The 15,922-nt window shown below is 40.7% G+C and overlaps 1 protein-coding gene across 2 annotated transcripts in view; it reads left to right on the top strand.

Annotated features, from left to right (window-relative positions):
* The window catches only part of Osbpl8 (oxysterol binding protein-like 8), a 152,893-nt gene that overhangs the window by 61,101 nt on the left and 75,870 nt on the right, over window positions 1-15,922 (top strand). Inside the window, exons 3-4 of one of the 2 annotated variants that reach the window (NM_001309455.2) lie at window positions 7,517-7,553; window positions 14,873-15,007. In NM_001309455.2, the coding sequence (NP_001296384.1) occupies window positions 7,517-7,553; window positions 14,873-15,007 (172 nt within the window). The remainder of the gene's footprint in view (window positions 1-7,516; window positions 7,554-14,872; window positions 15,008-15,922) is intronic. The other variant, XM_063263481.1, reaches the window with a different exon arrangement.

Here is a 15,922-nt window from a genome sequence, read left to right on the forward strand (position 1 = left end):
GAGGAGGGAACCTCCATTGAGAATGTACCTCCCTAAGATCTGGCTGCAGGTAAGCACGTGAACAGCCACAGTGAACACAGCAGTGGACAGGCTGGGTCCTCAGTGCAGTGAAGTGATGTCTGAATGGTGAGAGACAAAATTGTATTCTAAAGCATGTTGGGAAGGGAGAGTGTCGCAGACTGGAGAAGGAGGGGTGTATACAGAGTCTTCTGAAGAAGCAACTTCTGAGTAGAATCTTCAGGTCTTACCCGTCTTCCTATCCCATATCCCCCATCTCTGGTGGAGATTGAGCATGAGGCCTTATACACGCTAGGAAAGCACTCTGTATATTTTGAGGTAAGTTCCTGGTCTGCTTAAGTTCTGCAAACTAGCCTTGTATTCATTCTATAGCCTAGGCAGGCCTTGAATTTGTAATCCTCCTGCCTCAGGCTTTTAAGTAGCTGTGATTACAGACTTGCAGAACCAATCCTGGTTATAAAGGTTGTTTCCTGACCAGGGAGTGGCAATGTTCTTAGAACTTATGGATCTGTTTAGTTGGCCTATAAATGCTAGGTGCAGGACTAGTACTTCAAGGAAGAAGTGGGACTCTGGGCTCTGCCACAGTCCTGTCTGATGCTAACGGAAGTTATGCATATGGCAACACACAAGGGATAACATGTGCATACACTACGCAGTAAGGAAAAATACTCTGAGGGTCAGATGGGAAGGATAACTCCAGATTGAGCTTTGGTTACAGAATTGGTTTTATAAGTCTGTTGTAAATGAATTATATATGGTTATATTGCCACTAAGATCAGAGGATTTCCAAAATGTTGGGCAGCTAAACAAAAAGAAAGCTTGGTGCGGGGGTGGCACAGATGACAAATCACTGTGCATAATCAGTTCTGGCAGTCAAAAAGTTAAGTAGAGTTTTTAGGCTTTCTTATAGGAGGTCAAAACATGTCTGTGGGATGAATAATTTATCTGAATTGTAGGTTTTAGGTACCAGAGTCTCAGGCATATTTTGTAAAGAATAGTGTATCAAATGCTTTTGAGTAGAGGAATAACAGAGTCAACATGATCATTTAGGAAATTATCTTAGGTTGAATACTCTCCAGCTTGGTTCTTTGTGTTGCCATGCTTTGAAAGAATGCACACAGTATACTTAAACAGTTATTAAGTTTCACAGTAGTTCCAGAAAATGATTAGTAACTAATGTGCTCACAGGGGAGAAAAAGAAACATCCCAGGAGTTGATGGACTGCTTTGAAGAATGATTAAAACTGAGCAGTCCAGATAGACAAGGGAATACAGTATGTACTTGTGTTGGTCTTTGCAGTAGGAGACATATATTATCACATTTTGAATCTCAATATTTAGCATGGCAAATGAGTGGTATGGAAGTCGTGCAGCTTTCGAACGGTGTGCAAGCATTGAGACATGGCATGCTGTTAGTGGCAAGGTAAAGAAAAGCCTGGATTGAGAGGCATTGTTGTAGAGGAGAAGAATAATTAGAACTTAGTGACTTGGTTAGGAATGGGGTTGGGGCAGTCTGCCTGAGTAGGTGGGGAAAAAAGATAGATAAATGGGGAAAAACTGGTTTTTGAGAGAGAGCTACTAAGTGTTTTGTTTTTCAGGAAAAAAATTGCTTTCTAAATAAACCTAAAAGCCTTCTTTTCCTAACAGAATTTTAGAACAAGAAGTTAATTCCAAAAGTGTCAAATGTGTGGGTAGAAGTGCTTTGAGAGATAAGCTGTGTCTGCAGAAGAGACTTGCTCTGATCGCTCACTGCCTGACAGGACACGCAAGGCAGTAGACAGGGCTACATTAGTATACGTGGGAAATACCAGTAAAGCCCTTTATAGAGAACAGTTGATAGATCATAAATCATACCAGATAAGTATTCCTTCCAGAACATTCCAGAGAGAACTTTACAGCTTGACAGGTTGTAATTTCCTGAAGTCACAGGATTTAAAAGAGAAAGGGTAAGGATTTAGTTCCTACTGGGAAAGTACTCTTGAACACCCCTGCCTTCCTCTAAATGCTACTTGATAGAATATTGTTTCACCACTTAACTCTTTTGTAAACTCTGGGTGTTCTTTAATTTCAGACCTCAGGAATTTGAGATAAAATTGCTCCTGAGGGGAAAAATTAAGATCATACACTATTCAGAAGTTGCTGAAGTCCAAGAGAGAGTGAGTAACGTATGATCCTGCATTTAAGATGCTAACACTGCTGTGCTCTTCTGTGATTTTAAGTTGGAAGTGGATATTTTCCACTGCACTTCGTACACGGTCATTATACAAAACTTCAAGTGTAGGTAGAAAGACCAATTTAAAAATTTGTTTCCATTTCTTATTTCTCTATAAAAGTAATGCATAGTAGTGTGTCATACTTAAATACTATGCAAAAATACAATAAGTAAAACCGTGCCTTCTAAATTCAACCGCATTTTTGTGCATCTTTCCTAAGTGTGTTTGTGTTTGTCTTATATTAACTGTTGTGAAGTGGAATGAATACTGAGAGGGCCAAAGCATATTATCTACTAATAGTGATAAGCTCTCGCTCCCAGAAAAAAGCTTCCTTTAAAATCTTTGATGTAAAACTCAAGTAAAAAATGTGCACATTTTTGTAGAAGATTACAAGACTATGAGAAATTCAAGCTAAGTATAGAGTGACTCCTGTTCTAAGAACATGTTGTTCCCAGCTGCGTTATAGACACATCTCTGACGTTTCTTACCCTTAGAGCCAAAGCTAGCGAGCAGAACACCCTGAGGTGCTTTGTGTGATCCTCCCAAATTCGGGTTCTAGGAGCCACCTGCCTGCCACAGGAGTGCTTCTGAGAATTTTTGAGCGTCCAGCTGCATTGGGGAATAGATGCCCCCAGCTGTGTCCTTGCTGGGTAGCCTCTCTGTGCTTTGCCTTATGCTCACCAAATGGCCTAAGTCAAGGCACTGCATAGACAGGGAGGAAAGTGCAGGTAAAGCTTTTGGATATACACCATGTCGTGGAATCATTTCTATACCAAAGGGTGATGTTGTCTTCGTTTGTTGAAATATAGGAGGTCCTAGGTTGAAGGGCTTGTGATAAACTTCTACATTGTCCTTTATGTAGAATACTCATAAAATTAGATCACAGTTCCCATATAACACTTTTTATGATTTAAATAATCTTGTAAATATTTAGTGTGTCCAGTGAAAGTGTTTTGTAGCACACATTCCTAAATAAAACATTCTAGGCACATTATTTGTCTTTGTTAAAACTGCATTCGATCAAATTAGAAGGTTTATTTCTGTAACAAATTACTGAGATGAGTTTGAATATTTATTGAATTAAAAAAGAAAATGTTTATCCTACTTAATGGTCATTCTCTGTGGTCCACTCAGTGATCTAAGTTACTGGACAGAAGAAGCTCGCTTGTTCTAACCTGCTTCCCATTAGCATCACCCTGGGTGAAGAGGATGCTTTATCAGTATGCCATGGAACGCCTCCCATCCACGTCTCCTGGGAAATGTCTCTGAAGCCGGGCTGTGTTCCCATAGTGCTCCAGCTGTGGCTTTGAGTGCTTCTGCCTGAGTCGTAGATCGGCTGTCCTTTATAATTTGTTTTCTTGTGATTGCTCCTTTATACCGTGGAACATATGTGTCATGGCATGTGTCAGTCCTTGATCAAGGCCTTGAGGCCTTAAACCTAACTCACACACATCATCATTTGTGCTTCTACCAGCCTCAACTTTGCTCTGTACACACTTCTTGGCATCCGCTTGGATGTCCTCCTGAGCTCCTTGGCGTTCTCCTGTAACACAGCCACAACTGCTTAGCTAATGGTGTTTCAATCATGCAGGCACTCAGTTTCGACCACTTGGAATCCTCTTGATACCCTGTCTCTTGCCTCCCACTTGGTCTGCTTAGAAATTCTGCTCTTGAACTTTCAAAATGTATTCAGAACTGAACAAGCTTTCACCACCTGCACTGTGGCTGCTGTGTTATCCCCAGGTTGTCTCAGTAAACTCCACATATACTCCTGTTCTTAGAGTATTTCAGAATAGTAAGTTGGAACAATTGTGTTAAAATACAATCAGACCATGTCAGTCCTTTTCTCAAAACCATTCAAAGCTTCCCTGATCCCATTCAAAATACTACCAAAGCGGCAACAAGGCTCCAACAGGCTTCCATAATCTAGGATCTTTAAGCATACTGACTTCGGTGTTATTACTCTTTACTTCCCTTCTGCCCTCACAGTTTCCCATACCCTTGGCACTGGCTTGCATGGCAACCCTCTCTATATGGTTTTCCTTCCATGTAGAATCATCTCTGGCAGTTTTCTTCCTCTTGTTTGTGAACCACTGTGGTGGGTGCTGTTGGGCTTCCTGTCTGAAGCCTTTGGGCACCTTTTCCCTGATGTTCTATATACCCCTGTTCTCTGCTTATTTCTTTTACTTTTCAGTTATATAATACACTATGAATTATTACTTTTTATTATGTTCTCTTACACTTTGTCCACTAAAATATAAGTAGTACTTTGACAGAATTCTGGTTTTGGTGGTGTGTGAGTCAAACCCAGGGCTAGAGTTAGGCACAGACTGAAGGACAAACCCTAGCCCCAGACAGGATTTCTGTCTGTTTCATTTACTGCTAGTGTCCTCTGCTGTTACACTATGTGCCTGTAGTTGTTACTCAGTAAATACGTATTGGCTGTATGGATAGTATATATATTTCAGGCCATTATTTCCTGAGTCAATCTGAACCAGTTAGGATTAATCCAGTGGCACACTCTGCAAATGGCACAAACATGCTGAAAGGTGCCATTATTGGAACAATACCCCAACTTACTGGCTATGCTAGAACCCAGTTTTGTAGAGTGAATGAGTAAGAAACTGCACAAAAGTCAGCACAGTACTGTTAATTAGTAGAATCGGAGAATCTCAAACAAAACCATCCAGTGAAAGTGAGCTTATTAACCATTTACTCTAAAGAGAAGATGAATTCTAAAACCTTCAAATATGTTTGTAATGTGAAGTTTTATGTATGTGTATGTGTGAACACCCATGTTTGCTCTTGTGTGTTTATGTGTGATTAAAACTACAGTTTTCCCTTGTGAAGTTACTGGTAAATCTAGGAAAAAACTCATAATGAAAAACATCTAAAAAATTTTAGAAGAATGTGTGAGGACAATCCAAAATGGTGTCCAGTGGTGGTTCTTCCCTGGTGAGTAGGGAGTGAGGGAGAGAAGGGTCCACTCCCCTCCCAGAGAGTGCAGAACCACTGAATTCCCTTCATTTGTTTTTCCATGGCTTCGGCAGGGGTTGTTTTAAGACAAAAGTAATTTTAGGTTTTCTCTAAATTTATCATCACAAGAAGATTTTTTTATAAAATAGATGTCTTTGAAGCATTTTGAAAGTTGGCTAGAATTGTCTCTGTCAGCTTCCTGCCTTTGTACAGTTTTCCTGTTACTTATTTATTATTATATATAATATTTTATATTATTATCCCAGAATTAAGCCATATTAAGCAATGAGCATTTATTTCAAATTTTGTGAATCATCCAAGAGCAGTTTATCATGTGGCTGCGTCATCTGGAGGCTGAAGCTAAGAACAGGGAGGGATGTCTGTTGATGTTTTCCTCATGATGATGAAGACATGATTTGCTGCACAGGAGAGACCCTCTTCAAGCTCACTCCACCCCTCACCTCAGTGTGTACCTAGTAGGCCTCTGCAGGGCGGCCTATGGAGGACCACCATAGACATTCACCTGGGAGAAAGCACTAAGAACAAGACCCAGTCTCAGAAGAGGTTGCCATCCTTTTGTCATTTCCTCCTCATGAGTACTGAGCCAGGCATGGTGATGTGTGCTTGCAGTCCAGGAGCTGAGGCAGGAGGATCAAGGGTTTCAGAATAACCTGATAACATGTTAGAATCAAGCCTATACCTCCTGTACCCAAAGCAGAACTAACAAAAGGAAATTCAGAGAGTGTGCATACTCTGCAGGAGAAAAGATTGTTTACCAGGAAATAAGGAACACATAGTGTTATTTTAAGATTGTCTTCACAAGTAATTTTGCCTTTTTAATTTTTAAGGTTTATTTTTTATTTTAAATGATGTGTTTATTTGTGTCCCTTTTGTGGGTATGTGCGTGTGTGAGTGTGAAAGTGGAGTCTCTGGAGCTGGAGTTACCCCGCTGCCCATGTAGGTGCTAGTAACCAAATTCAGGTCCGCTGTAAGAGCAGCATGAATGCGCTCTCCGAAGTGAGCCATTTCTCCATTCCCGATTCCAAACACAAGTCCTTTACTCCTTTAATCTTCTCCCTCAAGCTTACTGTTTACAAACAGTAAAGGACCCAAGCACAGTGAGTTCATTGTCAGCAGAGCTGTCTTCTGAGAAGCCGGACTCTGTTATAGAAGAGTAAGCATGGCCTGGCGCTGAAGGAAGTGGACACCAGAGCAGGGTACGCATAACTGCTCAGTAGCTATCACACCGGGAAGTGTCAGGTAGGAGAATCTCTCCATGGAGATGAGCATCCTGCAGCAAAGGGCTCACCTTGTTTTGTCACATTGTGATTCCTTCACTGTGCCTGGAAACAATCTAACCAGTGGGAAGGTTTTAGGTTTGGTTTGTGTAGTGCAGGATACCTGAGAGCTGTGTACCTATTAAGGGAGCCTGAGTGAAGCTGTTGGATAAAAGTTTCTAGATGGAGGTTTTTTCTGTTGTCAGTTTTAAGTTCTTCATTAAAGAACTGAGTCTTTTACTTGGTGTGGTAGAATCTAGGAGGTTGAAGGAAGAGGACTGTGGGTTTGAAGTCAGTCTAGGATACTTAGTGAGATCATGTTGGGGGTGGGCAGCATGGAATGTGTCTTCTGACTTCCTAAGGGATTTAGTAGCTGTAAATTATGCTTGTCTTTAGTCGGTCCTAAGAAAATTATGTCTGACTTAAAACCTATCCTGGAGTTACTTGTCTAACAACTGTTTCTCTTTTATTTTTGCCATTTGGTTAAAAAATGACCTATTTTAAGGTGTCCTTGTAGAACCTACATCTCGCTTGTCTTATAATATTCTAAGACTGAGTCTCTGTAGAGTGCTGTGATGGCGTGCGCAGCTAAAGCTTAGTAGTGACTGAGTGGTAGGCACTTTAAGCTGTAAATCTAAAAGGGTAAGTAACTTTCAGTGAGCTTAGATTTCTAAACGGTCTTCACCTCTGCTTATTCCTATCTTAAACTGTAATCAGAAGGAACTTTTGGTTTGAGAATTGTAAAGCAATGTACTTTGATGATTCCATTTTCTCTTCGTAGTTTCACTTCCCCAAGTTTAAACAAATATTTGGTATTGCCTAAGCCAAGGTTTTGGGGTTTTTGGGAGGGAGGGGTTTATAGAGGGAAATGTCTTATAAAGTACGATGATTGAAACTAATGTGCATGTGCTTCCTTCTCACAGACTAACACTGTTCCTCTTGTCCTTTTGTCTCACTGCTGCTTCCGTCCGGTGTTTGCTTCTCCCTGGTTTGGATTGTGTTTGTTTGCTGCTCAATTCCTCTGCATTAAAAGCTTCTTGGTGATAGCAAAGATGTCCTTGGGCCATCAAGTAAGTAGCTAAAGTTGGAATGTCATGTTTTGAGGACAGGATAATATATTTGGTGTTACTTATGAATGAAAAATAATATTTCAGTTTTGATTGTAGAAATGCTCAATGACCACTCTTCATCTGCTGCCATTGTCTGTGTGGGAGCCACAGACAGAGTCTGTGCTTAAATCACAGTCATCCAGAGCAGTGGCTTTTACCCTGTGGGTGGGGACTCTGTGGGGTCAGACCACCCTTTCACTATTGGAAAATACGATTTACATTACAACTCATGATGGTGGCAAGATTACAGTTATGAAGGAGCAGTGAAAATAATTTTATGGCTGATGTCACCACAACATGAGGAACTGTATTTTGGAAGCATTAGAAAGGTTGACAGCCACTAAGTTAGAGACTAATTCATTATTTAGTAAGACCTCCTTCTTACAAAACCCTTGTGTAATCACAGGCATAGGACTTATTTACTGCCTCATGAAACTGAGAAATTGTTTTCACTCATAGAATTTTAGTATAATGATTAGGTTGTCATTTTTGTTTGTATTTTGGAGCTTTTTATGAAAATATGTTTTATTTTAGAAATCTAGAAGATTACCCTTTAAGATAAAATGATATTCAATTTACTGTAGCAGATTTTACTGATTTTGTTTTTGTTTTGTTTTCTGGATGGGGGAGACTGTGGTGACTTTTGATTAAACACAAACAAATAAAGCACACCCTTCAGATTGTTTTAGTTCATGTAGACAGTGACAGGAGTAGTTGTTACGTTAGCAACACTGAACTGAATAACAAAGTACTGATTCTACAGAGTAAGCCTGAAGCCCAGCTATCCAGGAGTACAGGTCACTAAGTTCTACTATTACTTATGCTAAAAAGGGAGAGCAAAGCAGTGTGGTTGAGGTCATGTCTAACAAAGTCATTAAAATTTTATTCCATCATCAGTTGGACAGAGGTTTTGATTTATGTTGAACACCATAGGAAACTGATTTAGAAGTTTATTATTTATATATAGTAGTCACCTCACTGTTGCAAGCCATCTTTGTGCTCCAGGCCTCATTTTGGGGGGGGGAGTCAAAGAAAGGGAATGGACAAGACAATGGCAAAAGTTCTTCATAATGAGGGGGTTTTTGTTATTGTTCTAAAGAGAGAGGAACTGGTGGCATGAATGTGATTACATAATTACATAATGAAAACCATAATTTTCCATAATTAATGTTTTAGTAAAAGGTAGTGTGTGTGTGTGTGTGTGTGTGTGTGTGTGTGTGTGTGTGTATCAGTTTTGGTCTATGTTAGTTTTTTCTCTCAAATGCTCAATATGCTCTTAAATGTATATTTAAGTTTTATAAAAAACTAATTTAAAGTAATAGACTATTTTTTAATCACAGCAGTTCTTACTTAAAATATGGTACATATTACATGCAATATTATCAGATAGTGTAAAACATGAAAGTAGAACATAAATCTCTTTTTACATATTTTTTTATTCTAAGAATATTTATAAATCTTCAAACTCTCAATAGATATTACTAAATCTTACCACTACCTTAAATTTATAAAAGAAAGACTCAAATCATCAGGACAGTCAGGTTGACATGCAGATTACTTAGGGATCTTATTTTAGCTTTCATGCAGCAGAATGGAGAATGCCAGAATTTTCACAGTTCTTCAACGTTTGATGAGTTGCTGAGGATCTAGGGAGGGCGATAGATTACCAGACACAGTATTAGTTAGCCAGTACTGTTGTGCTGCTAAACAGGAGCACTGCACAGTTGCTCCCTGCAATATAAGGGAGCCAGCAGGGGGCGCTATAGTGTCACCATTGCTGGTGACTCACTTGTTAAGAAACTGCTGCCACACCGACAGGAGCCGGATGTAGATCGCTCCTGAGAGACACAGCCAGAATACAGCAAATATAGAGGCGAATGCCAGCAGCAAACCACTGAACTGAGAATAGGTCCCCTATTGAAGGAATCAGAGAAAGAACTGGAAGAGCTTGAAGGGGCTCGAGACCCCAAAAGTACAACAATGCCAAGCAACCAGAGCTTCCAGGGACTAAGCCACTACCTAAAGACTATACATGGACTGACCCTGGACTCTGACCCCATAGGTAGCAATGAATATCCTAGTAAGAGCACCAGTGGAAGGGGAAGCCCTGGGTCCTGCTAAGACTGAACCCACAGTGAACTAGTCTATGGGGGGAGGGCGGCAATGGGGGGAGGGTTGGGAGGGGAACACCCATAAGGAAGGGGAGGGGGGAGGGGGATGTTTGCCCGGAAACCGGGAAAGGGAATAACACTCGAAATGTATATAAGAAATACTCAAGTTAATAAAAAAAAAAATGAATTAGCAAAAAAAAAAAAAAAAAAAAAAGAAACTGCTGCCACAATGATTCCTTTTCAAATAGCTTTTCAGTTATTTAACTGATACCTATCAGTTGCTCCAGTGGATACACACAAAAACAGAATCACTGAACTTCTGTTCAGGTATTCTAGAATGATTTGTGTTATGAAGAGAAATGTTTGTGAACTAGTTGAGACAAAACACACAGGAAGATGGTGTCTCTGTCTTACTGTAAAGCACTCTGAAAAAAGAGATTATTTGAGAGCTGGGCATGAAGACACAGGCCTGTAATCCCAGCATCAGGGAGGCAGACCTGCAGGAGATATGCGGTCTCTCTGCTTTGGGTTCATTTCTGGAGACCATGTCTCCAGGAAGCACATAAACACTGGGTTGGAAAGAGGTGAACAGAACTGTTTCCTTAGGTATGTAGTGGAGTTACTTAAAATGCATACCTGTGCGTTACTAACTGAATGCTGAAACATGCTGTAATACTCCTTTGCTCTACCTTGTGGCACTCCCCAGACACGATGACTGTGTTGTACTTTTTAAATTAATTAATTTCTTGCTTTCTTTCTTTTTTCTTTTTTGGTTAAAAAAAGGATAAGAATTTTTTTTTCAAATTTAAAAATTTTTAAATTACATACGTATCTCACTGTGTGCGTGTCCGTGCGTGCGTGCGTGCGTGCGTGCGTGCGTGCGTGCGTGCGTTAGCACCCATGTGGTCACAGTATGCTTTTGGAGGACAGAGAACAATTTGTGTGTATCAGTTCTCTTGTTTCACTATGTGGGTCCTGACCTTGGTTCATCACATTGGGTGGCAAGTGCCTTTACTACTGACTTTTGCTTGCTTTTTATTTCTTACACACTTTACTCTAGAGATAAATCCAGGGCACCCGGGTCACGCTAGGCAAGTGTCCTGTCAACCCTGTTTTTAAAGGACTGTACCTGAGTGTATGTAATATGTAGGGAACTTGGCTTTTTGTAGTTGATGTTATATTTCTGTGACTCATCCATGCTGTTGGATCTAGATATAGATGCCATATACTGTTGCAGCTTATGTTTATGCCACAATTTATTAACCCATTTTATTATCTTATTTCGATGAGACAGAGTCTTGCTGTGTAGAATTGGCTTGGCTAGAACCTGCTATGAGGGGTGGTAGGCTGCTCTTCAACTAATGGAGATCTTCTTGCCTTTGTCCTCCAAGTACTGGGATTAATGATGTACACCAGACTTGGATAACATATTTAATTTTGTTTAATTTTAGAATTATTATTGTTGCTGTTTTCATGAGTATACCTGCTTTTTTTTTTTTTTTTATTAACTTGAGTATTTCTTATATACATTTCGAGTGTTATTCCCTTTCCCAGTTTCCGGGCAAACATCCCCCTCCCCCCTCCCCTTCTTTATGGGTGTTTCCCTCCCCATCCTCCCCCCCTTGCCGCCCTCCCCCCAACAGTCTAGTTCACTGGGGGTTCAGTCTTAGCAGGACCCAGGGCTTCCCCTTCCACTGGTGCTCTTACTAGGATATTTATTGCTACCTATGAGGTCAGAGTCCAGGGTCAGTCCATGTTTAGTCTTTAGTATACCTGTTTTTTACATAACGCCCGTGGAGGTCAGATGAGGGTGTTGGATCCCCTGGAACTGGAGTCACAGATGGTTGTAGTTTTCATGTGGGCATGGGGAATCTAAAGTTGGGGTCTCTGAGGAGAGCCTAGTGCTTGTAACTACCGAGCCATCTCTCTGTACTTCTCACCCCCTCCCCCGTTTTATTTTTTAATCAGTGAGTATTTAAGCTGTCTGAGTTTTGTTTTTTGTTATTGTTTTGTTTTCTGAAAAGCATTCTATGAGAGTTTTCATTCTTGTCTCGGTATGTGCATATAAGAGTTTTTCTAGGGATAAGAGCAGGATTGTGTTGCATTCATCGAGTCTGCCCTAGCCCCAGATTGTGTCCCAGAGTGCCAGTATCAATTTACACTCCAACAGTGCCCAAGACAGCTTGATGACCCCATCTTCCTTATCTCATATCTTTAAGCTTATTAATTTTTTCAGTTCTGATGACTGCAAAATATTCCACTGTGAACCCAACTTCTACCTATAGGATTATTAAGCAGAAAGAATATTTTCCATGTACTTATTGGATATTTGTGTTTTCTGTTGCAGTACAGCTCAGCTCTTCCTCCTAGTTTTGTGTTGCTGTAGGTCTGTTTAGTTGGTGTATAGGAGCTCTAGGTTTAAAACACTTTAGATACAGACTTTTTAAACTATATCGCTCTAAGTATATTCTCCTGTTGAGTGTTTTCTCAGGTTCATTATATAATCATCTGATGACCAAACTCATAATTTTAACGTGGTGGTGGCCTAGTGGTCATGCGTATCAATTTCCTTTTTGTTGGTACTATTATATCTTTGTGTAGGGATCATTGCCTGCTCCAAGTCTACAGAGAGACTTGCTTGTATTTTAAAAGTTTTAAAGTTTCATTTGTTTCCTTAATTTCATGTGACCATTCCTCCTGTGTGTTATGAGAAGGGATGGACTCTGTCTGTCTGCCTAATCAGCTAACCTGGTGTCTTTCCTCTTCCCCATTGTGTATCTGCACCACACCTATGAAGGGTCTCTTGTTCTTCTGGAATGTTTGCTGTTTAAGTGAGTTAGTTTTCCATACATTCCTACTATTAATTTTGAATCTCAGAAATAGTTTTCTTAACTCTATCAAACAAGTCATGTTTAGAAGCTAGAAAAGCTAAAATGTATACTTCATGATAGAGAACTTCATAAAAATATAAACCTAGCTTGACTAATTCTTCTAAGTAAAATTTTATCACACACCTAAGTGTAACAGGAAGCAGTGCCTTCAATGCATCAGGAAGAAGAGACCAGGGTTAAGTAGTCATGGGGAAATGAGGCAGACAAAAGCCTCGCACTCATGGTATTTGAGTGTAGTGGAGAAGAGGGACTGTTACATATTTCAGCTAGTGACAGGAGCCATGGTGGCAACCATGGTGGCAGACAATAGCTTAAGATGAGTGGGCACTAACACAGAGGTAGATGAATTGTGCTGAATTAAAGCAAGAGTCTGTTTATGAGAAAGCACCATGAAGAAACCAAAGGACTTTTCCAAAACACGTAACATTTGAATACAGACAGGAAGTAAGAGGATACAGTAAGTAAAAATCTGGGCCTTGGGTATTCTAGATAGGAGCAAGAACCAGGCCCCAAGGGGCTAGAGAGATGGCTTAGCAGTTAACAGAGTTTGCTGTTCTTCCAGAGGACCTGAGTTCTGTTCCTAGTTCCCACACTGGCTGACTTATAACAACCTGAAACTCTACCTCTAGAAGGGTCTTATACCCTCTTCTGACCTCCACACACATGTGGCATACACATGCAGATATGACACACATTAAAAGAGAGCGAGAGATTTTAAAAGAATTAAAACAGGCTCAGAGAATTATAAGATGGCATTTTGGGGGAATACTAACTAAGGTGGTCCTTATTGTAGAAGCCAATAAACGAAGAAATAAAAGATACAAAGGTGGCAAACCCTTCGGCTCTTGTGGAAGTGGGTTTAAGGAGAAAAGAGCTCGCTCGAGCTCCCCCCCCCCCTGCCCCTTCCTTTCTTCCTTTTCCTAGGGATCAACCCCAGGCTGTGTACTAGGCTAACACTGCCACAACTCCAAGCTGTCTGACGGGCAGTCTCACTAAGTTGCTAAGGTAGACTGTGAACTTCAACACTTTGTAGCCTGGGCTGGCACAGAACTTGAGGTTTTCCTTCTTCAGCCTCCCCAGTAGCTGAGATTACAGACTTGAGGCAGCAGCACTGTATAAAATGGAAGTCATTCGCTGGACCTTTGCTTTGTCAACTAAAATGATAGTGACTTTAGACCTTGGTATGAAAATGAGCTCCACACAGCGGAAGGAAGGGCACATGGTTATCTATGAACCTCTGACACAGTGGGCTGGTGGAAAGGGAGTGAGGTGGGCCCACGGTAGGAGTTCTGTAAGTGGGGAGAAGCCATAGCATTCCATATGAACTGTTATTCCATACAAAAGTCTGAAGGAGAGTCTAAAGATCCCATGATACCTGAATGTAAGTGTGGGTGAAAGGACAGTTACAGACCATCTCTGTTCACCTTGGAGTGGAAGAGCAGCATGGCGCTGGCAGCTGAGACAGGAGAACCAAGCAAGGCTGTGCTCGGCTCCCCTGAGCTGCCCAGGGCCTAGAGCAGTGAGCGGCAGGCTGGCAGCTGCATGTGGGAGGTTTAGTCAGGGAGATACTGTAACTGGAGAAGTAAATTTAGCAGTTACCTATCCATAGGCTTTCAGTTTTTGCTTTGGTTTGATAATTTTATTTTGGGGTACGTATTTTATTATACCTTTTCTTGGATGATAAATGAGAGTGTTTTGTATTTTTATTTTGAAGTATAAGGACCTAAAATATAATTTTGAAAACTTTAGGACAATAGGGAATATGTAAAACAATTTGAATTTTCAAAGATAGAATGATGGGCTGGAGAGGTGGCTCAGCGGTGAAGAGCACTGACTGCTCTTCCAATGGTCCTGGTTCAGTTCCCAGCAACCACACGGCGGCTCCCAACCATCATGGGTCCTGTGCCCTCTTACAGTGCCTCCGAGGACAGCGACGGTGCACTCAGATTTTAAAAAAAGATAAAATGATAAAAATATCAATGAGATGTTCTCGATAAATTGACAAGACAAGCAAAGACCAAAATCTTACCTACTTGCCATCCAAAAATTAGAAACCACAGTAAAAATTCGGTTGAATGTAAAATATTTTTTCTCTTGCTACTAATTTGTATTTTCTGATCATTAATAAAGCTGTACATCTTTCCTTATACTTTTCGATCATTTTATTTCTTCTCTGAAATGACTTGTATTGGCACATATTGAAGAGTTTATTCCAAGTTATGAATTATGCCATAAAACCTATGACTTGAATAGTAATTCTTTCTTTTCTCCCCTTGAGCTGTGGTAGCGAACAGTGAGGAGCCTCAGCATTTGACCCCAGGGAAGATGAGTCAGCGCCAAGGCAAGGACGCTTACCCGACCCCGACTAGAGAGCTGCAGCCTTCTCTCAGTCCCGCCAGCCTTCACAGCCAGGGTAAGTCTCCTCGTGGAAGGACCGGCATTTGTTGTGCCGAGGTGCATTTCTAGGTGGCTTTATACAGTTGTTGTCGCTGTTTACTTTGTTTGGACGGTTTGCAGTGGGCCTAGAATGAACACACAGCCCTTTCTGGTCACTCGCCTTTGCTTAGCCTCACCCGTGATTGGTTCTTCTGAGCCTCCTTACAAATACAACAAGACATACTGAAACGTTCGAGGAGGTTCTGCTTATCTAAGTGGCATGTAAGTTAACTACAATATAAATTAACTTTATGGAATTAGATTATTAATTGAATTAAAGTAATAAATACTTGTTAATAATAATGAAAAAATTAATATCGTTTTCTGTGCTTTTGTATTTGAAATTTTCAAAATCCTCACAACTAGCTATTTTGAGACTCATGATTAATTATGATCATTCACGGTTCTTCTGCTGTGTCATAGAACTAAAGTTATTTCTGTAGCTGGGCAAAGGAGTAGACTCATCCAGGCCAGGCTAGGCTGTGTGCTGATAGCCTATCTTTAGAACTAGGGGGAAGTCATTTATACCCTTGCAGCCAGTACTAACCATTCTTTCTCTTACCCCTGCCCCACAGCCCATTCTCTCTCATTCCAGTCATTTATAGCCACTATTTCACGCCCACTTCTGTAGGACATGTTTCCTTAGTTTCTGTGCTATTCTTCTAGCTCGCATACCTCTGGTGGTTGATTTCTGCGCCTGCCTCCTTTATCTAATGTGGTGTCTTCCAGTTCTCTTCCTGTTGCTCCAAGTGAGAGGCTTTGGTTTTCAAGTCTTGCTTATATACTGAGTTCTGTATTTCAGTATTTGGAATTGCTGGATCATGAGTACCTTTATTCCTGTTTCTATATGGTCAGTGCACTGTGCTGCGATGGTTTGAAGCATATAAATAAA

This window comes from Rattus norvegicus, chromosome 7, assembly GCF_036323735.1.
Source record: "Rattus norvegicus strain BN/NHsdMcwi chromosome 7, GRCr8, whole genome shotgun sequence".
NCBI lineage: Eukaryota > Metazoa > Chordata > Mammalia > Rodentia > Muridae > Rattus > Rattus norvegicus.